The sequence below is a fragment of the Protopterus annectens genome, chromosome 11.part0 (assembly GCF_019279795.1).
Source record: "Protopterus annectens isolate FY-2018-M chromosome 11.part0, PAN1.0, whole genome shotgun sequence".
NCBI classification, from domain to species: Eukaryota; Metazoa; Chordata; order Ceratodontiformes; family Protopteridae; genus Protopterus; species Protopterus annectens.
In genome coordinates, this window is record NC_056745.1 from 1,381,799,994 (window position 1) to 1,381,825,732 (window position 25,739).

Here is a 25,739-nt window from a genome sequence, read left to right on the forward strand (position 1 = left end):
CAAGGTTCTTCGGTGATGGATTTGCATACAGCGGTCCTTACTTTACCTGCCCCTATAGTTTCCCATAAAACTCACCCCAGTCTGCAAGCATCATATTTGCTGTTGGCTTCAGTCCAACCTGTTTCTGGGCACACCTTTTACCCTTCTGCCCCCTGTTGCTGCTGTGAACACTGACACTTCACAACTGGGGTGGGTGGGTATTTCATGTGAAGGATATCCAAGGCATGTGGTCCCCTCTGGGGACCAAGTTGCATATCAACATCCTAGAGAAGAGAGCAGTCCTAGAGTTACAAGTGTTTTTAGGATGTTCTACTTCTAGGGACAATTGCATTTCAAACAGACATGTCAGTTGTCTGGTAGATCAACAAGCAAGGAGGAACCCGATTTTGCCTCCTGTGCAGAGAGGTCATGAGGTTTTGGGAATGGATGACAGCTTCAGGCCACTTTTTTCATTGCAAAGCACATCCCAGGGAAACAAACTAGCAGACAGGCTCAGCAGGTCAATTCTGACGCCTCATGAGTGGTATCGGTCAGTCAGTAGCGAATATGATTTTCAGTCACTGGGGTCAACCTTGCTGCCACCATTTTTGCCTCTCCCATCAAGTGCAGCAAGTATTTTGCTCTGATCCCCGCTCTGGGGGAGTCACAGAGATTCTCTGATTCACGATTGGCCCCCGGGTCTCCTATATGCTTACCCTCTTCTTCCCCTGATTCCAAAGTTTTTACAGAAAGTAAGCAGACTGAAGAGCTTAAGCATCCTTATTGCCCCCTTCTGGCCTCAGCAGGTATGGTTTCCCTTCCTCTGGTCTCACTTGAGAATATTTTCCATGGATTCTGGAACTTAGGATCTCCTGTCCCATCCTTTAAGAATTCAGCACCCCAATCTCCATGCCCTCAAACTAACTGCATGTTTTTCTACTTCCGGTAATAGTTAGTCCAAGCTTGCTTTCCCAGTTTGTGAGATTATCTTTGCCTCCCAGAAAGCTTCTACTGAGAGAGTCTACAGACAAATGGAAAAGATTTTCTATTTGAGCTTCCAACCAAAATATTTGACCTTTTTTCCGCATGTATTTTGGCCATTCATGACTTCTAAACGAGACTTAGAGGCGGCTAGTTTTTCTACTATTAAACTTCAGTTGGCAGCAATTTCTAATTTCTGTTCTGGAAACCAATCCCTTTGTCTGGCTATGTCCAGGTTGTGTAAGGAGTCTTTCTTCTAGAATCCTCAGTAAGACCCCTCTGCTCCTTGGGACCTTCCTGTGATTCATCAGGGTTTAACTCAGAAGCCCTTTGAACCAGCAGACAAAAGTGATATGAAGTTTCTGTCTTGGAAAAAATCTTTAGTAGCTATTGCTTTGGCAAAAAGAATTTCAGCTTTGGGCCTTATCAGCTAAGCCTCATTACATTCTTTCATAAGGACAGACTAGCTCTACAAGCCAGTCCTTCCTTTCTTCCTAAAGTGGCAGCGAAGAGTAATATTAACCAGTCCCTACAATTACCAGTCTTCTTTTCAAAGTTTACAAATAATGGAGAGTACGTACTTCACCTCCATGATGTGCACAGACAACTACGTTTTTACCTTCTCAAAGCAGTTCAGGAAGTCTGAGCAGCTGTTTGTATCCTTTTCCTCTAGCCACTTGGGCCAGGTAGCATCTAAACATACTCTAGCCAAATGGATTACTAATTGCATTTCATTTGTTTATACTTAAAAGGATTAGATTTACCATGAACCCCCTAGAGCTCACTCCACTCTGGCTTACGGCATCTGCTTTTTCATCAAGGACTTCCATTGATATTTGTGCTGTAGCCACTTGGTCCAAGACTCTGCCCCTTTGTTACACATTACAAATTAGACATCTGTAAAAGCAGAGCTTCTTTTGGTTAGTCAGTGCTCTGGCATGTCCTTCCATGAGGGCCTCCCAGGCGCTACATAGCTGGGGGTTCTGTCCCATCTGAGGAAGAAGGAAAAAGGGACATCAGAATTAGAAGTTATGTACTTACCATAACTTGGTATCTGTGTTGTCCATTTTCATTCTTCCTCACTTTCCCTCCCATCCACCCCACATCCTTGTCTGTCCTAGAAGTACCTTGTAGACTGTATTGGAACCTTTCAGTTCCAAGTTTGAGCCCTAACATTTTATTATGTCTGTCTTTTTTATAAATTTAAAGATTATGCAGCAAACGCTGAGGAGTTGGGGAGAGAATAGAGCATTATGGGTAGAGAAGCTCAATTGGATCAGAAGTCTTTTGTATGCATCTGAGTCGCATCTGAGGGTCGGATCTGAACCCATCTGAGAGGAAGAATGAATGAAAATGGACAACACAGATGCCAAGTTATGGTAAGTACATGACTTCTAACTTCTCTACATATATGTCAGTTCCTCTGCAGAAAGGTGTCTCTCAGTGATCTGTTCTGACATTTCTCCTCTTTTCTATCTACATTACCAAACTTCTTTTTGTCTTAACCCATCGTTATCTCTTGCTTTATGCTGATGACTTTTCAGTTCTGCTCTGTTCTGTCTCCTCTTGAATACTAACTTCAGGCTGATTTTCATTCCCTTATTCAATGGGTCAGTGATGAACCATTACTATTAAACTCCTCAAACAAACGACATGCTTTTTGGCACTAGGCAAAAGCTCACTTTTATCTCTAGGCTTCTAAAAAAAATCCTTGATCATCTTAACATTGAGAACATCACATCATCCAAATACCTAAGGATTTGGTTGGACCCTTTCCTAAATTATCAACCACTTTGGCTACAATCAGAAAAATCAACACTCCTCTTCTGGCTAACAGGATTTCCCCTTTTCTGTTCAGACCCTGTAGAAATGCCATTGGTAAGTGCATCTTACTGGCTTAGCTAGAATATTGTCTCCTGCTAGTTGTTGCAGCTTCTAAAAGAAATGTATCCACCATTTAGTCCATTTCAAATGCCATTTGCAGGTTTATCACACACTCCAAAAGAAATGAATACCACTGAAAATAATTAAAAAAAGCTAGCAGCCTACCTATGAAACGTGCTGATTTTGTACTTCTCTCAACTATTTAAACTCAAGAATGGACACCCATCCTCCACTAGCTTCCAGACTATTCGGAGATGCATCAGTATACAACTTTAGACATCGTAACCATCCATCCTGTCCTCTAAACCAGGCTTCACTACACAGACAATACTTTCAGTCCTTGGTTTCAAACTGTGGGAATCTCAGTATTTTTAATGATCATTCCTCTTACCCCTTTTTCCATTAACAAATAAATGTATATTTCAAGAGTAGGAAACTGCAGCTGCTCTCTCTGGTCAAATAACTCAACCTCTTCATTCCCTTCTGTCTGCTTACTTGTTCTATTTTTGATCATGATTCTTTCAGCATACCAGCTCTGATATTTAATGCATGGGTATACTGTTTTTTTTTTCAGTCACTCTGTATGTCATTTATTACCTTTATACCCTCAAGCCAACTATGATTCATTTATATACAATATATAGCATTTTGTCATTTTCTCTGTATATAATGTCTTGTATCTCTTGTATTTTCCCTGGCCTGAGACTGAAATGAGCCTACTGAGACTAGTGCTTTTCCCCGCTCAACAAATACAAAATAAAATAAAACTCCCTTAACTCTTGCTTTTGTCCCCCCCCCCCCCACACACACACACACACACACAAATTCCTTCATCTTTGTTGCTGTCTACAGTTTCTCCCTCCAGTTGATAAAAATATTTCTGACCCACCTATAAAATTTGAGGGACTAAAAATATTTTCACTTGTGTCTTAATCTATATCCGTAATCAAGAGCTTCAAGTTTCTGTGTTACATTTTTAGTCTCGTCCCATATGTCTCTAACTGCCATTATAGAATCCTTTTAATCCAGACCTCTAAATATGCTGTCATTTGCCCTCATAAATATGGGTATTACGAACCAATTCCTGAGTGGGTTACATAGTTTACAGCTATAACCTTTGTTTTACCTTAGACTATCTCAAAATATTGCACAGCACCAAAGTGTCTTTTTCTGGATTTATCAAGGAGAAAAAAAATCTGCAAATATCCTTGCCTTTCTCGATTTCTACACCAGTTATATCCTTGAATTTGTGTCTCCCATAATATTTTTGCCAGTGGCTCTAAATATAAAGCAAATAAAGGGGAAGATGATGCTCCTGCCCTCATTCTTCTGTTCCGACACATCTTGTCTGAGAGGAACCTTCCCATCTTTTATCTGACCTTTCATACATTCTTCTAATAACCTTATTTTTTCTGTCAAGGAATGCAAGTGCTTTGAAAAATTAGTGTGCTTTTTCTCATTCTTGCATAGTGAAATGAATGGGTTAAGGCCATTAGCTTAATCTAGTAATAAGTTTTTAATAGAAAGAATATTAAGGCTTTTTTCTAGTACACGTATGCTTAGCAGTTTTGTCTGGTTCTTGTGTCTCTAGGAGACAATCTGATAGAGATAGGAGTTGGGGAAAATTGTTTTCTTGAAGTATTCAAGTGTTTTCCCAGCTGAGAAAGCTATAAAAGTAAGACAGTCAGACAGCACTTTGTAGAAACAAAGGCTGTACCATGTGTCTTAACCTAAGAGAAAGGTCATCCATGCTATCTAAAGTCTATGTGCATGTGGCTATCAGTTTATCCCTATTAGGAGGGTAAAATGTCAATATTTGAATATGTGCATAGTTTTGTGTGATATTAAGTTAATAGTTTGTTTTGGGGGGTATTTGGGGTGTGTATTTTTGTTTGAGGGTTTTCAATCAAGCAAAAGGTTTTGTCAGATGTGACAGGCTAAAATGGAGATGGCAAGAAACTGCATAAAAGATTAATCTGCCAAACAGTATATGCATATAACAAAAACTGGAACTAGACATTTAACAAAAAAGCCCTTGTACATAAAAGGTGGGAATAATCACTTTTCAAGAAATTGATGCTTTCTGTAATGTTTTTAAACATCAGTGGTATCGCAGATAAATACAAAGAGTAGTGAACTATATTAAAATGTAGAGTGCAAATAGTTTTGCTACATGAGATGCACTTGGAAAGAACTGAGCATGTGACTTTGATAAAAGGTTTTCAGGATAGTTATTCAGCAGAATACATGGGGCAAAGTGAGAGAGGAGTACTTTAATTGCAAGAGGAGCTCCAATAGTGATAGTACTACAAATCTACCATAGTCTTTTTTTTTATCTTCTAAGGGGTTACTGGCAAAGGGGGGATTACACTGGCATATATTCCACCGAAAACTGCTATAATGTAGTGTAAGAAAATTGTGGAATAAATCGGCCTTCACCAAAGAATATTACTTGTATAGGTGGGGACTGGAATTTGATTTGCAGCATTGAAGATGCGTCTGGGGGGCCCAGAAGGGAAATATAACAAAGGAGGGTATATTTTTGAAGAAATTTATGAAAATATTTGACGTGGAAGATGTGAATTCAGTACTAGGAGTTCAGAGTGAATTTATATATTCCTCAAGATACAAAGCTGGGTTAGGCTAGACAGAATTTACATTTCACTGGAACATGTGCATTTAACTGAAGGTCTTGATGTGCACCCAATAACTATTTCAGGTCATGCGCCAGTATCTAAAATAAAAATAGAGTAATGAAGTAAAAATGAGACACTGGCACTTTCCCACCCATCTGTTAAAAGAATTTAAAGAATGGGTAGTGGAAATTATTCAGAAGATATTAGGGAAGATAGAAATTTCTTCTGAAAATATAGCTGTGGAGTGGGATAAAATTAGAGGAGTTTAAAAATAGGGTGGAAATAAAAAAAAATGGAGATATGGTTAAGAATTAGAGGGACTGACAAATGTTAAAGTATTGCAAAATAAGGGGAATACTACAGAACAAGAGGATGAGCAACTTCAGAATGCCAAACAGAAAATAAGGGATTGCTTCGATAATATGCATGAGTTTAGAAAGATTGCTGCTAAGCAACTGTAGAGCACAAAAACTTTTGGAACGACAAGTCAGGCAACAAAAAGAAAGCCCTGTCACCAAGCTTTTATGGAGCCTATAACAAGGAAGATAAGGGATCCTGTAGAAGTATTAGATGTATTTCATTCTGTGAAAGTCCGTATAAATCAAAGTATGGAAATCAAGAAAAGGTACGAATGGAAATGTCTACAGAAGAATTCAGTATTCCAAGGTTAGAGGTAGATGAGATTCGACTGCTAACAGGATAGAAGGAGTTGAGATAAAAATGGTGATGTACAACCAATCTACAGGAAAGTCCCCATAAATAGATTGTATTCCTGTGGAAGTTTGGAAGGTAGGGAAAAAACAAAGATCTGGAAGGTTTTGTTTAACAGTATTTTGAGAAGTACCAACATCCTGGAAGAAAGCAGTGGTAGGTGTAGTATCTAAAGACAGGAAAGGCACATCAGATGCAGCTTTATACAACCCCATTTCAATAATAAACTATGATTATAAAGGGTCTAGAATGGCTTGAGTGGCAAAAGTGATGCCAAAATTAATGGATCAGTATGGTTGTGTGTAAGGGATGCAAACATTTTGACAAGATTAACCGAACATTGATGGCTAAAGGGACGCAGAATGTAAAAAAATATACTGCTGCTGTTGGTGGTTCTTGATGCAGAAAAAGCATTTGGCAGAGTAAGCTGGGACTTTACGAGCAGGGCAATGGATGTGTTTGCATTCCCTGATAAAATTAAGAGTTGATTAGGAGGATATACGAGGGATCAGAGACTAAAATTAAAGTGGGTGGGGTCCTCTCTGATGCTTTCTGCTTGAGCAGAGGAACAAGGCAGGGTTGTCCTCTCCCTCCTTTATTTGCATATTTAGAACCATTGGCAAAGAAAATAAGGGACTCGGAAATTCAAGGATATATTTGGTAAGGTAGTCAAGAAAAGCTGACTGTAGTTGCAGATAGTTTATACCTAACAAAACAAGAAAGGGACATCACAATGTTGTGGAACATTTTGAGACTTTCATATCTTTTTGGGATATGAAATTGGTTGAAATAAAGACAATAGCAGTAAATTATTTACCCACACACATTGGTTTACCAATATCCGTATTTATGGGGACATAAGTATGGATTAAAAATAATTCCAGTGTGGCAGCTAAGGCATATGTGGGAAGAGACTATAAACAAAAGACCATACAAAAACTGAGAAAAATTGAAGCTGTATTTTATGGCCATCAATGGTGACATACAAGCAGTTAAAATGTTTAGTCAGTTTAGCCTTATACAAAGGTCAGGTGTATTTTTATCAACTAGAGAAGTTGTGAATAGCAAAGACCTGACAGACTTTATCTGGGAGGGGAAAACTGCAAGAATCAAGTGGGATAAGCTTATTCTTCCAATAGAAGTAAATAGTGTGTGAAGAAATAGCCAGGGAATTGTTATGGCTAGGCTTGTACAGACCCTAGGGCTGATAGCCTAGTACCAATCTATGAAGAACAAGGCAGACTGAGATTACCCAATTTTGAAGAGTTATTTCAGAGAAAAAAAATTAAAGTTCCTATATATAGCAAGGATGACTGCAATTAGGCGTGCAGACAATAGACGAGGGCTGGAATTTACTGGAGAAAGCTGGCAAAGGAACCAAGGTATTGGAGCAAATGGGAAATGTAATAGAATGGGAAGACAGAGAATTTATTTGGACTGCAGGTTAGTGTGTGCCTTTTCCATCAAGGATTGATGTCTGAGTATAGGCAGAGAAAGAAATACGGGGTCCTAAATGAAGGACCAGCAGTGATGGAGTTTAATAGAATCTAGAGCAGAAGCTGCCATTAAGAAAGGAAGAATTAGAGCATATAAAACCTTGCATGATAACCAAGAATCAGAGGAGGTTAGAAAGTACTGGGAGGAGAGATTGGATAAGCAATTCACAAAGAAACAATGGGGGATATATGTACGTCTCCCAAATATACAACAAAGTCTAAAAGATTTAGGATCTTTGCTTGGAAGTATTTACATAGGTATTTTATACCCAAGTAGATGCCAAAGTGTTTTTCCTCAGGTAGACAGCAAATGGAGGTGTGATAGGGGAGAAGAGGTAACTAGGAACATTTTCTGGGAGTGTAATGAGTTGGTAGACTTGAGATTCCCTGCTGACTGCTCTGTCAGAGATACCGGGTGACTGAGTTGGTGTAACTAAGGAAATGATTTTCTTGAGCAATGATGGTGAATCAGAATTGCCTAGATGTAGGGTTGAGAGGGTATCCTAATGGTTAAGGTGTTTGCTTTACAAACACAAGTTGCGCAGGGTTTGAGTCTCACTAGGGATAATTGGCTAGGCTTAAAATTACTCACAAGGGCAGTTAGCTTAGTACTAACCTGAATCTTAATTACGGTGGCTGCCAAAAAAGCAATTACTAGTAAATGTAAATAAGTCTAAACCAACTTTACTAGAAGTAACAAATATATTGACAGAGAACTGGAACTGGCATCTTTAGAAAAGGGTAGGAACAAATTACATAGGAAAAAATGGGAATTGTGGGAACAATACCTGCAGAGGAGGAATAAGGTTTAAAGGAAGGCACGATATGAATGAGCTATCTTGCTTGACAATTAATGCATAAATTATAAGTGATGTATAATGTTTACATCTACAGTTGTCTGCATGATTTGTAATGAATGTTTGCAACTGAAATTCAGTATGGTTTGCTTTCACTTATATAAATGTAAGATTCACTTCAGTTGCTGCTCCAGTACCAATAAAGGACTCCCAGTTGATCAAATTGAACACTTTAATATCCAATAAAATATACAAGCTTAAAGGATTTAGGAGTTTCATTTCTAACAAACCAGAAACTTCCTGGTGTGTTAGAAACAAAAGCCCTAAATCCTTTAAGCTTGCATATTTTGTTGGATATTAAAGTGTTGAATTGGATCAATTGGGTGTCCTTTATTGATACTGGAGCAGCAACTGAAGTGAATATTTGGTTTAGTGTCTTTACACTTCAGTATTTCTCTCGAATTCTTGGTGATAAATGTAAGATTGCCTGTGTCATATGGGATAATTTATTAAAGATGTTTCTTAAACAAAAAAAATGCAAATGCTTCCTTTCCCCTACTCATAAAATTTCATCCCTGATGGTCAATGAATGCTTTCGCTGCATCAGGACTAAACGGTAATCGTGAATGTTTCTTAAATTGTGCTTCCCCATGCATCATTATGGTTATTTGTCTCTACCATAAAGCCACATTTTTCATATCTGTCAATTTTTTTAACACACTTATTCTCTTAGCTAGTATAGACATATTTGCTTTACAGTCATGGTTTAAAATTGAATATATATGAAACCGTCTGAAGGGTCTTAAGTCTTTGGGTTATACAGCTGCCACAGCTTTTTTTCCAGGATGTTGCTCCCTCCACTAACTCCTTTTAAAATGCTGTTAAACAAAATATTCCAGATTATACCTTCTGTATCTGGAGACTTACCCCCCCCCCCCCGATTATATATTGCTGTCTTTTTTAAACATCTTTATTAAATTATTACTTAAAACACTGTTAAACAATAACAGTGTTAAAAGAAAACAATGTTTCAATTTACATGCGTTGTACATCACATAAATTCTTTCCTTATAACTATTTGTCCAATATTACATAAATTGTTGAATTCCTGCCTTCTTTTAATCCCAGTTCTCTTGAACTTTATTCTGCATGTATTCACATCATTTCTATTGTACAATGTCATTTTTCTCCTTCCATTTTCTAAAGCTCCCTCTTTCAGTTATTTTATCCTGTATAATCAATACTTCAAATACAGTTGGTGTAGACTGATTTCCATTTTCTAGCAATTGCTTTTTTGTCAGTCAAAATTTAACTTGATGCCTAATGTCTAGTTATTTTAGATCCTGTGTCCCAGCTCAAACAATTTTTTTTCCTTAGTTTCAATAATTTGCTCCCCCACTATTTCTGACAGGCTACTCTAAAGATTTTTTAAAGTCTGCCAACTCATTGCACTCCCAAAATGATATGTTCCCAGTTGCTTCTTTCTTCCCCATCACTCCTTCAACATTTGCCATCTACCTGAGGCAAAATTCTTTGAAGTCTACTTGGAATATAAAAATGCATATATAAACACTTCCAAGCATACGTTGCATACGTGGGAGCTATGTACATGTCCTCCCATTGTTCCCTTGTAAATTGCATTTAAAGTTTCTCCTCAGTCTTTTCAAACCTCTTCTGAGGTGATTCTTAAGTTATTGTGCTGTATTTTACATGCCCTAACAATCCCTTTAACAGCAACTTCTGATGTCGATTCAGCTAAAAACTATCAAAGCAGGTCTTTCACTTTCTTTTTGCCTGTACTGTATTGTGCCTCACTGTTTTTCTCATTTCTTCCTATCTTAAGTGTTGAGCTCCATCTTCTAACCATTGCATAAATATTTCTATTTGTGCCTTGTCTTGGTTTCCACATTCATCTGTTTTATACAAATTTTCATAAAATTTCTAAATTATCTCTGTAGAATCACTGGTTATTTTGTCATAGGCTCCCTACAGTTAGTGACTCCTTTCTACTTTCTGTTGCATAAAGTCGTGCTAAATGTTTTTGTGCTCTAAAGTTATCAAAGGTAGTTCTTACCAGCAACTTTCTAAGGAGTTTAATTTTCCCTTTAGCAGTTTGCAGTTGTGCCTTCTCTTATGTAAGATTCCCCTTAAACTGCAATACTTTAACCTTTGTCAGACCCTCTAATTTCTATATACTAGCTTGTGAGCCAGAATCGAGTGCAGCTGAGGTATTGGGAGAATTTATACCAAATGAGCATTTTGATAGGTTGGCAATGATGGGTATGGTGTTGCAAGCTGGAGGCTAATTTTACAGTTTTGTAGTAGCAGCATTGTAGTTAAAGACCGAGGAGTGAAGGTTTGTGAAGATGGGAGTAGCGTAAAAGAGGGAGGGAAGTAGTAAAGACTTGGTCAGCTTGAATTTTGTCAAAGCTGGAAGATGTCAAAGCTGAAATGTTTAATTCTTCCTTTGATTAGTGTTTTGGGTCATAATCCTGCAGCAGTCCTTAAGTGTGATGATGTGTGTAAGCTGATTCTGGGAATTTTTCAGCCTTCAAGTTTGCCAAGAGATTTAATGCACCCCCCTAACTATTTCTAAACAAAATAAACGGGTAAGCAGATGTTTAAAAACAATGGCTGTGAAGCTCCAAAAAGAAAACTGGAACAACGGACAGTGTAATAAGTCTGAATTGCTATCTACAATACTCTGCTTCCCCTTACCACTCTGGCAAATCCTTAACTCTTCCAGAAAGTCTGAACCACCATTTCTGTCTCTGGCAACAGATGGTTTCAGACAGGTTCTGAAAGTAATCCTTCAAGGTTACAAATGTCAGTCGGAGTCCCTCCCTCCTTTTTGAAGGAATCCATGTTATCTGCCAGACAAAACTTTTTTCCTCCTGTCATTTAGCTTCAGTCTCGGCAGGTGATAGAAAAGGTCCCTCATTCTCAGGAAAAGGGCTTTTGTTCAAGAATGTTTTTGGTGCCAAAAAAAGATTTGTGGAGACAAGTTTTTGATCTTTGATTTCTAAACCTGTTTGTGACATTTCCCAAGTTCAAAATGTTCTCTTTTTAAATTGTTACTCCTTATTCCCTGTTTGAGTTTTCTGGTGACTTTGGATTTAAAAGATGCATATCACATTCTAGAAATCCAGATTTCAGTGGTTTCTTGTGGCTTTCTGTGCAGCTATGCCCTTTGGTCTATCCACTGTTCCCAGTGTATTCACAAAGGGTCTGACTCCTGATAACCTACTGCAGACAGTAAGGTATTCACATTTTTTCCTTCGAGTACTGCTCATCTTTTTATAGTCCTTTTCAAAGTGGTAGGAATCTCTTGCCTTAGTAAGTGCTCTACACAGACTGGGGTTCCAGTAGAAATCCAGAAGTCTTGTTTAACTTCTCTCCTCCTAACAGGATTGTTTTCCTGGGTTGTCTCCTAGATACCTCACTTCAGAGCTTTTCTTCCACTGAAAATGTAGATCTTTATCTAGATCTATTCCTGAACATTTCCACTCAATTACTGTGTCAGGGAATTTTTCAGTCCGGGGTCTCCTGGCTTCTGTGATTTTTATGATCCTTCTTGCAAGACTTTACACGAAAAAATCCAGTGGTATCTGATCTGTATGATCCCAATATCTGTATTCCCTGAGATTCCAGTTTCGGGATTTGTGAAAAGTATTTTTGGAGGAGATCAAATTTATCAAAACTAGGTCTTGCATTCCCCCTTCCAGCTCCAGCACAAGTCTGTAACAGATTAACTGACTTTGATTGGAGGGCTGGTGTCTATGGGGAAAAAATGCTGGGTCTTTGGAACAGAAAACACACCGAAATGCAGACTTAAGAGATGGCTCTTATAAATGCTGTCAGCTCTGTTATCTGTAGTCCCCAGGATCTCTGTGTTTACAGACAAAATGATGTACATCAATAGGGTAGAACTATCTTGTACCCTCTGTGCAGACTAGTCACGGTAGCTTAAGATATAGCTTTCCAGCACAGTTTTGCTCCACGGGCATCTTGTATGCCATCAGAGCAAAATTGACAAACAAGAGCAGGACTAGGACAGACCTTAGAATGGAATTTGAATCAGGAGGTGGTCTAGGAATTAATCCAACTATGAGAATACCTCATAGATCTTTTCACCTCCATAGCAATCAGTTGGCAAAATTCTGCTCCAGGACTCCTTGCAAGAAGGCCTGGAAGGGTGGATGCTTTTTCTTTTTGCTGGTTAGGAGTTTTCCTGTATGCTTTTCCACCCTTTCCCAAATATCCAGGATCATTTTGTAGGTTCAGAAGGACACTCCAAATATTTCCCTCCTTTGGGAAATGGCCAGGGGCAATTACCACAAGCTTCCTCACAAATTAGACCTATGGATTCAAGACAAGATGTTTGATGTATGCTGACCCCAAACAACTTCAACTAACTGCTTGGATGATAATCTCAATATATTCATAGACTGTTACTAGGCTCAACAACCCAGGGGACCTTTCTAAGCCTAGGCAAGTTTTCCTAAAAGAATAAGTGTCCTTCATCCAAATTGGACATTGAGGGCCAGGCATTTATAAAAGCTACCTTTGTCCATAAGGGAGATGGGTTAACAGGCCTGGTGTAAATTTCTGTTCTCCATCCACTTATCTAGGTTGTGCTTCAACTGGGTAATAGACTAACTCAGCTTTACATGAATAGGAAGCCTGTTCCATAGGAGGGGCAGTCTCTGGGACACATCTGTCTCTCCAGCATGTTCTGTTTAAGTCAGACAAGATTCAGCTCCTTAGACCTTGTATTTCTGATACTCTTCAACTTAAAAATATGTAGGAAACTTGATGTTCTTCATTCCACATTGCTGCAGTCCTAACTATTGGGTAGTCCGCTGTCCAGTCGGCCCGAATACCAAAGTATATGGCTGACGTCGGTCAGGGCGCATTAGACTGACGTCAGTACGTCAGGGTACTAATGCGCATGACCGACGCCATATCCTCAGTCTTTTTTGCCGCATGGTCCGATGCAGAAGCAATTTTGCGAGTGCAGGTTGGCGTTCTGAAAGTTTCTGAAGCCAGAGTTTCAGACCGAATCAAAGTTGGCTAAGTACCCCGTTGGGGAATATTTTGGTTTTTCTTGCCTCAGTATTTAACCGGATGTCAGAAAAAGTGAATAACTGTATTTCTTGTGGGAAACAGATACCTCATAGGGATTACCATACTTTGTGTATACCTTGTTTAGGGCCTGAGCACGACGTTGTTGGATGCCGCTCTTGTGCTAGATTTAACAAACGCACTATTAAGAGAAGGTTAGACTGTGCCAGGTTAGTGTTTGGGAAGCGTTGTAATTATAAAATGCCGTCGGATGTTCCGACGCCGGCTTCGGCTAAAAAACGCAAGGACAAAACGGCAAAGCCTAGAGTGGAGGAACCGACAGTCCCAGCCGTCGGTTCTTTAGAGGGCTCAGTGGAGCCGGAGGTTTTGCCAGGTGTTTCTTTGGAGTCTCAGGGAGAGACTTTACTGTTACAGGATGTATCCTCTCAGGAAGTAGGCCAGGCTGAGGGGGCTTCTCAGGTGGCTGTTCTTCCCTCTCTTCCTAAGGTGGTCAGAGCCTCCCCTTCGGTTTCCAAGGCTTCTTTGAGGGGCAGGCCGAGTTTTGCTTCAGTGGGGGTTTCTCCTAGTACTTCAGGGTCTTTGCCTAAGAAACATATGCTTAAAATGGCAGAGGATTTGATTACTATGATAAGGGGTTCTATGCCCCCTCCTGATAAGAGGCCTAGGGTGGAATCTGAGTTTGAGAGTTTTGAGCAATGCTCGGAGGCTTCTGAGTCTTCGGCTGAAGACTTGCAGGAGTACCCTCCTTATTCTGATTCTGATGTGGATGATTCTACTCCTTCAGCTTCCGCTCCTGAGGATTTTTCATTTTCAGAGACTCTGCATTCCATGAGGGAGCATTTTAAATGGGAAGGTCAAGATTTCTCTGATTCCAGGAAAAGGCTTAGGGAATTCTTGTTTTACCCCAGCACAGGCCTTTAGCTATACCTCCTGTTTTAAATGTGGTGGAAGATGTTTTTGCAGAGGCTTCCTGAATCCGGATTCTTTGCCTCCTGCCCCAGTTAAACCGGATAGGTATTATAGGGTGCCTGAAGCTCATAAGTATCTTTTACGAGTCCTAGGGCAGACCCGAAACTGTCTCTCAGGGGCCTAAAGGTGTGAAGGCCTCAGTTGTTAAAAATCCTGTCCCTCCTGATAAAGAGGCAAGGGCTTTGGATAGATGGGGAAAGAAAGTGTATACTTCTTCCACTTTAGCCATGAGGGCGTTGAATTGTCAGTTTCACATGTTAAAATATCAGAATTATCTTCTTTCACAGTTGAAATCTAAGGTGGATGCTCTGGCGGAAGGCATTGAGTGTAAAGAGTTGCAGGATTTAGTTCATGTGTCTGAACAAGTGGGTAAACATTCCTTGCAATGTGGTTTTGATGCTGTGCAGGCCTCCTCCAGGGTGGCTGCCACTGGTTCTGTTCTTCGTAGGCACGCCTGGTTGAGGGATCAGAACTTAGCTGAGCATGTTAAGACAAGGATTTTGGATGCTCCTTTACAGTCTGATGTGTTGTTTGGTTCGCCTGTGGAAGCAGTTTTAAAGAAGATGGAGGACAAGGCTAAGTCTATGCAAACTGTTAAGGATTTTTTGCAGGTGCAGCCTCCAAAGTTTAGTAGAAATTGGCCTGCTAAGGGATGGACTTATCCTGCTTATGATTCCCAGTCTAGGGGTAGGTCTAGACGTGGTAGGGGCAGAGCTCAAGGTGCTTTTAGGCCTAGGACAGGAGTTCACCTGCTCAGACTTCTGGTGAGGGCAGGGGTCAGTCCTTTCGTAAGCAGACCCAATGACCTGCCTTTTCAGCTGCCAGTACCTTCTCGCCTGGCGGCACTTCTAGGAGGAAGACTGTCTCTTTTCAAAGAAAATTGGGATTTAATTACCCAAGACAAATGGGTTCTGGATATCATTCACCACGGTTACAGGTTTTATTTCCATACCTTGCCTCCTTTCAAAGGCATGCCAGACATTCCTCCTCTACAAAGACAAGAGGCTCACAAGCAAATTTCTCAGTTACTCCAAATAGGGGCAATTCAGCCGGTTCCTGTGCCAGAAAGGGGCCTAGGATTTTATTCTCGCCTGTTCCTAGTACCGAAGAAGGGGAACACGTGGAGACCAATTTTGGATTTATCTATCCTCAACACTTATCTGGACATTCCCAAGTTCAAAATGTTGACGTTACAACAGCTTTTACCTCTGCTGGGCAAGGATCACTGGATGGTAACTTTAGATCTCAAGGAAGCTTACCTTCATGTGCCTATAAGACTAAGTTGCAGAAAGTATCTGCGTTTCGAGCTGGAAATTCTCATTATCAGTTCTCTGCATTGCCCTTTGGCTTATCTACTGCGCCCAGAGTATTCACAAAGGTTCTGGCTCCAGTGATAGCTTACTTCAGGCTAAAAGGAATTCAAATTTATCCTTACTTGGACGATTGCCTGATTCTGGCTCAAGAAAAGGAAGACCTTCTACAGCATTTGGAATATGTCATAGCAGTGCTAAGATGCCTAGGGTATTCTGTGAACGAAATAAAGTCCAGTCTAGTACCCTCTCAAGACATGTGCTTTCTGGGTGTGAGACTGAATACAGCAGCCCAGATGGCCTTTTTAACCCCGGACAAACAAAAGAATCTTTCCAGTTACTTCCATCAACTATCTCTTCAGTCCGGGCTGACTGCAAGGACAGTCCTTCAAGCCTTAGGGTTCATGGCATCTTGTATTCTGGTGCTTCCCAATGCCAAACTGCATATGAGGAAGCTACAATGGTATCTCAAAAATGTATGGACACAGCACTGCCAGGATTTGGACACTGTCATTCAAATAATACCTTGCATTCAAAAGGAATTTTTGTGGTGGGCTCAGGAATGTCACCTAAACAAGGGACTCTCTGTGACCCGGCCAGAGGCGAGTCAAATTCTAACGACAGATGCCTCAGACATTGCTTGGGGAGCTCATCTAAATGGAAAGTGGATACAAGACAAGTGGCCTGCCAGACTACAGCATCTACATATCAACATGAAGGAGATGTTAGCAGTCCAGTTTGCATTAATGGCTTTCAAGGAGTTACTTCTTCCAGGGCAGGTGTTGATTCTAACAGACAACACAACTGTCATGTGGTACATCAACAAACAAGGGGGAACACATTCTTACCCATTGTGCAGGCAAGCAATGATTTTATGGGAGACTGCGCTAAGCTTGCAACTAACTCTTCAGGCAAGGTTTCTGCCGGGAGCACAGAACTCCTTAGCAGATGTGTTAAGCAGACAAATCATGGATCCCCACGAGTGGAAACTGGATCTTCATGTATTTCAAAAGTTGACAGTGTCCTGGGGAACTCCAGACATAGATCTGTTCGCTTCTCCACTAAACCACCAGCTGCCAAAGTTTTGCACAAAGAGGTTTCATCACACAGCTTGGAAAGTGGATGCTCTTTCTTTCAGTTGGAAAAATCTTCATGTGTATGCGTTTCCACCTCTGCCTCTTCTTCCAAAGGTGCTTCTAAAAGTCAGACAAGACAAGCCAAGGATGATTTTAATAGCTCCAGATTGGCCTCGCCAGCACTGGTACCCATTACTGCCGAGTCTGCTAAAGAAGCCTCCATGGCCTTTACCCTTGATTCCACATCTGTTGTCTCAGAAGGACGGTCGGCTGCTCAATGTCAAGCTTCACTCTCTTCATCTAACAGCCTGGCATATTCTGTTTTGAAAGACAGCAGGTCTCAACTTCCTCAACAAGTTTTAAATGTGATTATGGAAGCCAGGAGACCTAGTACAAGGAAAGTGTACGCAGAAAAATGGAAGAGATTTTTATTTTGGACTGCAGCAAAGAATTTGGAGATTTCGGAGCCTAATTTGAGTGTGGCTCTTCAATATCTTACTGAGTTATTGGACAAAGGTTTGTCTTTCTCTTCCATTAAGATTCATGCTGCAGCAATTTCAGCTCACTATGATTGTGACCCACCATTGTTTTCACATCCTTTGTTCAAGCAATTTCTTAGAGGGGCAAAGAATATAAGACCCCCACGAGAGCTCCTACTCCTGCTTGGGATCTCAATTTTGTGTTGGAGAAACTTACTCTACAACCTTTTGAGCCTGCAGCTACTGCTGAACTGAAATACTTGTCATGGAAGACTGCTTTTTGTTGGCCATTACTTCTGCAAGAAGGGTTTCTGAGTTACAGGCCCTTATGGCGGTTGAGCCTTTTTGATTTTTCATAAGGATAGGGTATCATTACGTACTAATCCTTCCTTTATGCCTAAAGTGGTTTCTAGTGTGGCTTTAAACCAAACTATTCATTTGCCTATGCAGATCCCCAAAATAAAGGGGAAAAGATTTTGCACACTTTAGATGTACACAGGCAATTGCGTTATTATTTGAGCAGGACTAAGGATTTTAGGCAGTCTCAGCAGTTGTTTGTTTCTTTTGCTTTGAGTTCTCAGGGCAAGCCTGTGTCAAAACAAACTATTTCTAGGTGGATTGGGTTTTGCATTGCATTTTGTTATTCCCATCATGGCAAGGAGATTCCAGCTGGGATTAGGCCTCATTCCACTAGGGCTACTGCCACTTCAACAGCTTTTTTAAGGGGGGTGGCAACTAAGGATATTTTGGAGGCAGCTACTTGGAGTTCAGTGCATACTTTCTCTAAGCATTACCACCTTCCTCTCTACTCTAAGTCTAGGGCTGGTTTTGCCACAGCTATTTTGCAAGGCATGTTATCAGCTCCTGCTTCCTTATGATTTGCCAGCCTCCCTTACCTCTGCTTTGGGATTCTACCCAATAGTTAGGACTGCAGCAATGTGGAATGAAGAACATAGTACAGTTTTGTACCTACCATAAATGTAGATGTTCGAGGATCCACATTGCTGCAGTCCAATTTACCCTCCCTCCTTCCCTCTGTGTTTAGGGGTGGTTGTGTAGGTGAGGTTATATTCTGCTAATTTTCTATGTTTTGTATATATATATATTTTGGTGCAGATATGTTGGGAGTTTTTGGTTTTTGGCCTTATCTTTTCAGGGTCTTCTGACATCTGGGGCAAGAAAAGACTGAGGATATGGCGTCGGTCATGCGCATTAGTACCCTGACGTACTGACGTCAGTCTAATGCGCCCTGACCGACGTCAGCCATATACTTTGGTATTCGGGCCGACTGGACAGTGGACTACCCAATAGTTAGGACTGCAGCAATGTGGATCCTCGAACATCTACATTTATGGTAGGTACAAAACTGTACTTTTTGTGAATGCCAGGTATAGATCACCCATCAGCAGTGTATAGGAGACTGAGTAGAGGAAAAGGGCTTTAAGGTGTTCTTCATAAGACAGGCTTGTTATGCCTTGCATTCTTTCTGTAAGGAAACTTTGAAGTTACTTTAGTTGCTGAATATGCCTGGTCAAGTACATACCCAAGTGAGCATTGTACTCTGGTCTGATAAGAGCAGAGGACAGTGGGATTATGACCTCTTTGGATCTAGATGCCATGCCCTTACAAACTGTGCAACATAAAGGTACTTCCACACCACTGTGGCCATGTGGTGGTTCAAGGCAAGTCTACTGTCTACGTGCATACCCAGATACCGGTCTACTGAGTCGACTTTTAGGGGTGTATTACCAACATGGTAATTAGCTGGGATGGTTGATTTCCCAAAGGGTACAATTATGCATTTCTTAGCATTGAGTTTAAGACCATGGCTTTGGCACCATTTGTTAGTCAGCAATCGACCTCCTTAGAGAATGCTAGTGTCTGCATGGGGGTTGATGAATTCCCCATCTTGCAGTCATCTGCAAATTGTCAGCTGTAAACCTTCAGCATTTGTTTCTATTTCAGAGAAATAGATGCCAAAAAGAGCAGTCCTGGTACTGAGCCCTGGAGAGTCTACTAGTGACTGGCCTCTCAGTGGAGGTGGTCTCACCTATTTTGACCTCCTGGGTCTTTAGTGAGCCAGTTGGCTCTCCAGCAGATGATAAAAGGCTCTATACCTAAATTAGTGAGCTTGTCTATAATGCCCAAGTGGGGTATTGCATCAAAATCCTTGGCCAGGTCGAGGTAAGCTGTGTGCACAGTCTTGCCTTCATCCAATGCTTTGGTGACCGTCTCAGAAAAGTCCACCAGATTTAATAAGCATGCCCTTCCTTTAACAAAGTCAAACTGGTGGATCCAGCATTTGCAGGTTATCTATGTCCTCATTTATCATGCCTATGATGATTCTTTTCATGGCCTTACATATGAGGCTGGTAAGACTTGGTGGCCTGTAGTTACCCAGATCAGTGGTTGGGACCCCCTTTGGGCAGGGTAAGTACTGTAGCCATCTTCCATTCCTTGGGCAAAAAAAAAACCTTACTGAAGGCTCCAGTTGAAAAGTGATTCACATGGACCAGAGAGGTCATGTTTCATGCTATTTATTAAACATCTAGGGATGTTATTGGGGCCCACCGATAGTGTTTTTGGTCTTGGAAAGTGCATTAATGACCTGTTCTATAGTAATGATTGGAGGGTTGTATTGGGTGGTACTTCCTTTGGACTATTGGGGGGGGATGTTGGCTGAACCTGTCAGCCAAAAGGTTGGGATTGGCCTTCGGTTCAGTGTAAGTAATGCCATTTACAATAAGTTCTACCCATTGTGTATTTCCTCTGAGGTTTCAGACATAGCTGGAGAAAACTTTATTGTCCTTTGCCTGAGAAGCTATTTTTTTCCTTCAAATTTAGCCTTTGAAGTATTAATTTAGTGTCTTAGCTGCCCGTTTCACTTAGTCAGGAGGCTTTTGATATGTATGGCTTTATTCCTTCTACTCTTGGCCAAAATTTTCTTTTGTTGTATAACAGATTGATAGTGATTCTACCAGGATGGCTTATATTTTGAGTTTCTTATTCTTAATACAAGTTGGGGACAGCTCTCTCTATACAGTAATCTGTATGGCTGTACAGAGAATTTGTAAATAGCTCTGTGTATTCTATGGTGTTTACTGGGTACCTTGTAGGTAATTACTTTGTAGACATGTAGTAGGTATTAACAGAGGCAAGAAAACCTGCTACTAGAAAAAACATTAGTAAATGGAAGAGGTTTTCTAGTTGGTGCCAAGAAAAGAGCCGCCACCCATTGAGGGCTAGTGTTTCTATGGTTGTACATGGAGATTTACTCCCCACTGGCCTGTCTTACTTCTCCATCAAGGTTTATCTATTTTAGCATTTCTGTCCCTGGATCCCATTCTTTCAGTGCAACTTTGTATGAAAATGTTCTTAAAAGGGATCTTGCATATCAAGCCTTCTAGAAAACAAGTGGCTTCCTAGGATAGTAATTTTGTTAGAAGAAAATAGCGCTTGCTCAGTTCATCAGAATGACTTGAGGTTCTTAATGTGAAAGGCAGTGTTACACTTGTAAAGGTTAGAACAATAAGGACCTCATTTGCAAGCACTTAAGGTAGGTCAGCCCTGTCTCATTTTCCACAAAGATAGTTTCCTTGAACTAGTCCATTTATGCTTTGTGTTATCGGAGTTTACTTTAAACCAAGCTATCAGTCTCTCTGTCTTCTTTCCAGAATTTAAAAATGGGGATGAATGGATGCTGCAATGTTGTGGATGTCCACAGACAATTCTTGTAATATCCTGACGAGTAAAATCTGTCAAGAGCTGTGATCAGTTTTTCATTTCATGTGAAGGTGAAATAACCTGTGTCAAAGCAAGCTATTTTTAAGTGGTTACCCCATACTATTGCTTTTATACCTAGCACAACAAGGCAATTCCAGGCAGGGTTCAGTTTGCTATGACCTTTGCTTCATCTCTGACATTTTGGAAAGGGTTGGATTCTAGAAGCAGTAAATTGGTCCTGTGTGCATACTTTTACAACGTACTTTAAATTAGATTAGTTTTCCAAGTTTAAGAAGGGCTTAGCTAGGATCTTTCTTCAGAGACTATTGGACCCTCGTCCTTCCTCCTCCCAGTCCTAAGCTGCTGTAATCTAGCCTTGTAGCGAAGGCCAATGCAGCAGTGATCCTAAAGAGCTTACTACAGTTGTGTAAGTAAACAGCAGTAGATGCTGAAATGAGCACTGCTACAGCAGCCACTTCCTCCATCGCCCCTCATTTTGTATGCTTTTTTTTGGGTGAGGATCCTTGTTTTTGTTTTCCTAGCATGGTCATTGTCAGGGCTTTAAGCGTCCACTTATTAGCATGAAAATGCTGCAGGGCTTTGCACACAAACTTGTTTTAGTAGTCAGATCACCTCTCAGGAGTTGGATCTGACCCGCAACAAATTTGAAGCTTCCATGGTTCCAGGTCTCTGATGCTTGCCCTACCCATAATTCACTGTTCTCCAGTCTAATACAGCACGTCTTGTTTGCCGCCTGAAGACTTTAGGCGTGTTTCAAGTGCTGTCATACCATTTCAAATTCTCAGCTAAAATTTAACATCTGATAGTTTGATAACCTTCTCCCCTCATGCCTCTGAGAGCTTTCTCTCTTTTTTTCAATACTTGCTAGAAGTTTCTAGGATAGAAGTTAGTATTGCTTAATAGCATTTATCCTTGCATATTTATTATATTTTATTCATTTATTCCAGTTTGGTGACCGGGGAGGTCCACTGGGTTCGAGAGCCCATTTTCAGTGGAGGCCTGGGGAGAAAAGCTCCACAATACAAAGTTACATTACATAGAGAATTACAAGAAAAATACTTGCATTGCAATCGACGGGTAGTATAACAATCAACAGGTAGTATTGCAGTCAAAACAGGTATTTTTCAGTAAAGACAGCAAAGCTATTAAAACATTTTCATGAGAAAGACAGGCATACAGCATAATGGCTGGATGTTACTGTTTAGTTACATTTGTAATCTAAGTATATGAGAGAAATTAGGAAGGTATGAAGGTTAGCCAGGAGAGGAGGAGGAGCAGAGCTTGGGAGGTATGAGTTGGAGTGCAGTTACATTTCCTGTGAAGAAACAGGTAAGAATAAAGTTGTTTTGAAGGTGTGTGGATTGTCACAGGTCCTCATAGTAGAGGGAAGGGCATTCCATTTTTTGGCTAGGGGAAAGGAGAGTAGAAGCTGACCAGCTGGGCGCTTTGGTTTTTGGACGGTTATAAGGTTTTGGTGAGTAGATCTAAGGGGTCTAAGGGGGGGGGGGGTATATGGTTGTAGGATATTAGATAATGCAGGGCAGCTAATAGGTTGGAATAATTTGTGGGCTGTGACAGTTTGGAGGAAGTCAAGTTGATTAGGGAGTTTAAGCCAATTTAAAGGGTGTAAGGAGGTTACATTTAGATGCTGTATTTAAGATGGTGCTTGTTTACATAATCTAGTAGTGTTTAAGTTGATATTTTTTGATAGTGCTGGTCTTAGATATTTTATTTGGATATATAATTAAGGTAGTTTTGCTTATATTTTGCTGTTTCATTAGTTGCAATAGATTTTTGGTGGCAATGGCTGAGTCACAAGTTTTCAAAAAAATGTCCTGAGTAAGGGGCCAGATTGCCACCCTCAAGATCTTCATACTGTGTATTTTCTATGTGCTGCCAATTAGGATACAGAATGCCCATGTGCTTCATTTAGTGCTTGTTTTGCAAGCTTGACATGACAAGTTGGGGGTGGGGTCTCCTCCCTCCACAGACAGGGACTTTGGTATCTGGGCCTTCCTCTTCTGACTCCTCTGCCAAGAAACAGGACAGGGCTAGGTCTTCTGAAAAGGCCTCAAACAAAGATAAAAGGAGAAAGAGAGAATCTGACAGAGTCAAGACAAGTCTACATCTTCTGCCAGCAAACATTCCTCGGATCAGTCCGTACCATTCAGACCACTACCTAAATTGGCTAGGAGGCTGGAACCAACTTCATCTCTGTCCTGTTCCTCTCCTTGGCATCAGTTTTCACTGAAACCAGTGAGCCCATGATTGCATTCTCTGATCTTGCAAGAAAGGAGATGTTCCAGGCCTTCATCAGTGGCCTCCTCTGCTCAATAGTCTCTATTATCCTGTCAAAACTGTTCTCTAGGCTCAAAGTTCTTAAGGACACAAATCCAGCTTGGGGTTCTGTCCAGTAATTGTGTCTGGGAAATGTACTGACCATTGGCCACTCTACCCCTCTTTTTGCCTGTTGTGGTCCATCCTTTGGTTCGAATAGTTTTTGATTTGACTAAACCTGAAGCATCTCTATCATTGCTGACAGTTCATTTGACTTTGACACAGATTCCATATCCCTGTCCTCTCTGATACCTTCAGATCATGAAGGAACTGTGAGCTGGGTCCCAGGAGAATGGCTCGACCTCAAGATTATTGGAGCAGTCTGTCCACGTTGGTGCATCAGCACTAGACTGCTTGGATCTGAGATTAGTTTTAGGGCTGGGACTGGTGGAGCTGTGGTTTCTCTCTTCGGATGTGAGGAGATCTTCAGTTCTAGTGGCAGCTTCAGCCTTTAAGATTGTTGAAAGGGTTTTGGTCTTACCCCAAAGAGAGGATGCTTTCTTCTAGGTTGGCTCCACCCAAAACCCAACTAGATCTTGTAATCTCTTCTGTTCATAATGTCAGACAGGGACAGCTGGCACCACAGGCTTCCAAAAGGACCTGCTATATCAGCTTCCAGTCTGATTCTGAACCATCTGTCCTCCCAGCAGAATCAGTTAACATGCAACAGACACGCAAGCAAAAGTACATAGACTCCTCTCCAGACTCTTACATGGATGATAAAGTTGGATGAAGGTGAGAGTTCACCCAGGTCCCCCTCAGAAGATGTCACCTTTGGTAAAATTCTTGAACTCCTGCAGCAGAGAGGGGATAGTCCACCAAAGATCCCTCATCAGATGAATCTGTTTTTGAAAGCCTTTGGTTCTGGTTCATTGTCCTGGATGGTACCACCCATTGACTCGGTTGACCTCATGATGCAACAGGCTTGGATGGACCCTGATGTGGTGGACCCCATTCCCAAGAAACCAGATGATTTGGGCAGCTCTGAAGGATGGAAAACATTGGAGTAAAGGTCCATCAGTGGATGCCATGGTTGTAGCAATGCCCACAAAAAAGTTTGAAGATTTCCTCTCTCCATCCCTCAAGCAGGCTGTCTAGGATACTGGACAGGTTTGGGGAAGTGGTCACTGAACTATTTATTTAGCTCACGTCATCAGATTCAGAGAGACTTGACTAAGAAATGTTCAAATATTTCTGGAGTCTTGCCTGTGAATGTCTAAAAGACTGGACTCCCAGCTGTCTACTCTGCATTCAACCCGTAATGTAGCCATGCATCTAATTTCTAATGGCCATTGGCTCAGCCAGAGTGGCAGGTACATGACTTATGGTAAGAATGCATGCCTAGATTCATCTTTGGGATTTTGTGGAAGGCTTCAAGACTTCAACTCCCCATATGAAGAGGCTGCACGTTTTGGGCATGAAGTAAGAGGCACTGACAAGGAGCCAGCAGGACATTAACATACTCTGTGCAGTAGGCGTTCGTTTTTCCACACCTCAAAGATCCAGCTCTGGGAATCCATGAGCTGGGGAAAAGATGTGGTTTCCTAAGTCAGAGTTCTTACCAGGATTCTCCTGGTGATTACTCTTCACATGGTAGAGGTGGAGGAAATTCCAGTGGACATCACTGCAGAGGCTAACCGGATAACCAGGGCTTCTGCAGTCCCTTTGAGAGAGACTCTCTCAATCTCCCTGAAGGGTTACCTGACTGCTTCACTCTGGAGGTATTCAGAGAATGCTCCATCTCTGCACCCCCAAGCCTAGCAAGACTTGACATATGAAATATGGGTGCAAAATATAATTTCCAGAGGCTATTCCCTTCCCTTTTCTTATCCTCCCATAATGATGAAAGATGTTCCACTCAATGAGAACCAGTAGCAGTAGAAATTTCCAGGCTTCTAGAAGTCATCCAGCCGGTGCCCTCCAGACCAGTTAGGATTTAGTCTAATCAATGTTTTTAGGTTCATAGGTTGGTACTAAGCTAACTGCCCTTGTGAGCCACTTTATGCTTAGCCAATTATCCCTTGTGAGACTCAAACCCTGCACCTTGTGTTTGTAAGGCAAACACCTTAAACATTAGGCCACCTAGTGCCATGAAAACAGGGAATCTCAGGTCAATTTTTGGATCTCAGTCATCTCAACCAGTTTGTAAAACAGATAAAATTCTAGATGATCACAATTCAGTCCATATTATCCCTCCTATGGAAGGTGATTTGGATGTGCTTGATTTCCAGGATGCTTACTAGCTTGCTATCCTC

The 25,739-nt window shown here is 41.0% G+C and overlaps 1 protein-coding gene across 1 annotated transcript in view; it reads left to right on the top strand.

Annotated features, from left to right (window-relative positions):
• LOC122815078 (putative cation exchanger C521.04c) overlaps window positions 1-25,739 on the top strand; it is a 1,300,764-nt gene that overhangs the window by 1,050,796 nt on the left and 224,229 nt on the right. Inside the window, exon 16 of the mRNA XM_044087322.1 lies at window positions 8,112-8,150. Coding sequence (XP_043943257.1) covers window positions 8,112-8,150 — 39 coding nt within the window. The remainder of the gene's footprint in view (window positions 1-8,111; window positions 8,151-25,739) is intronic.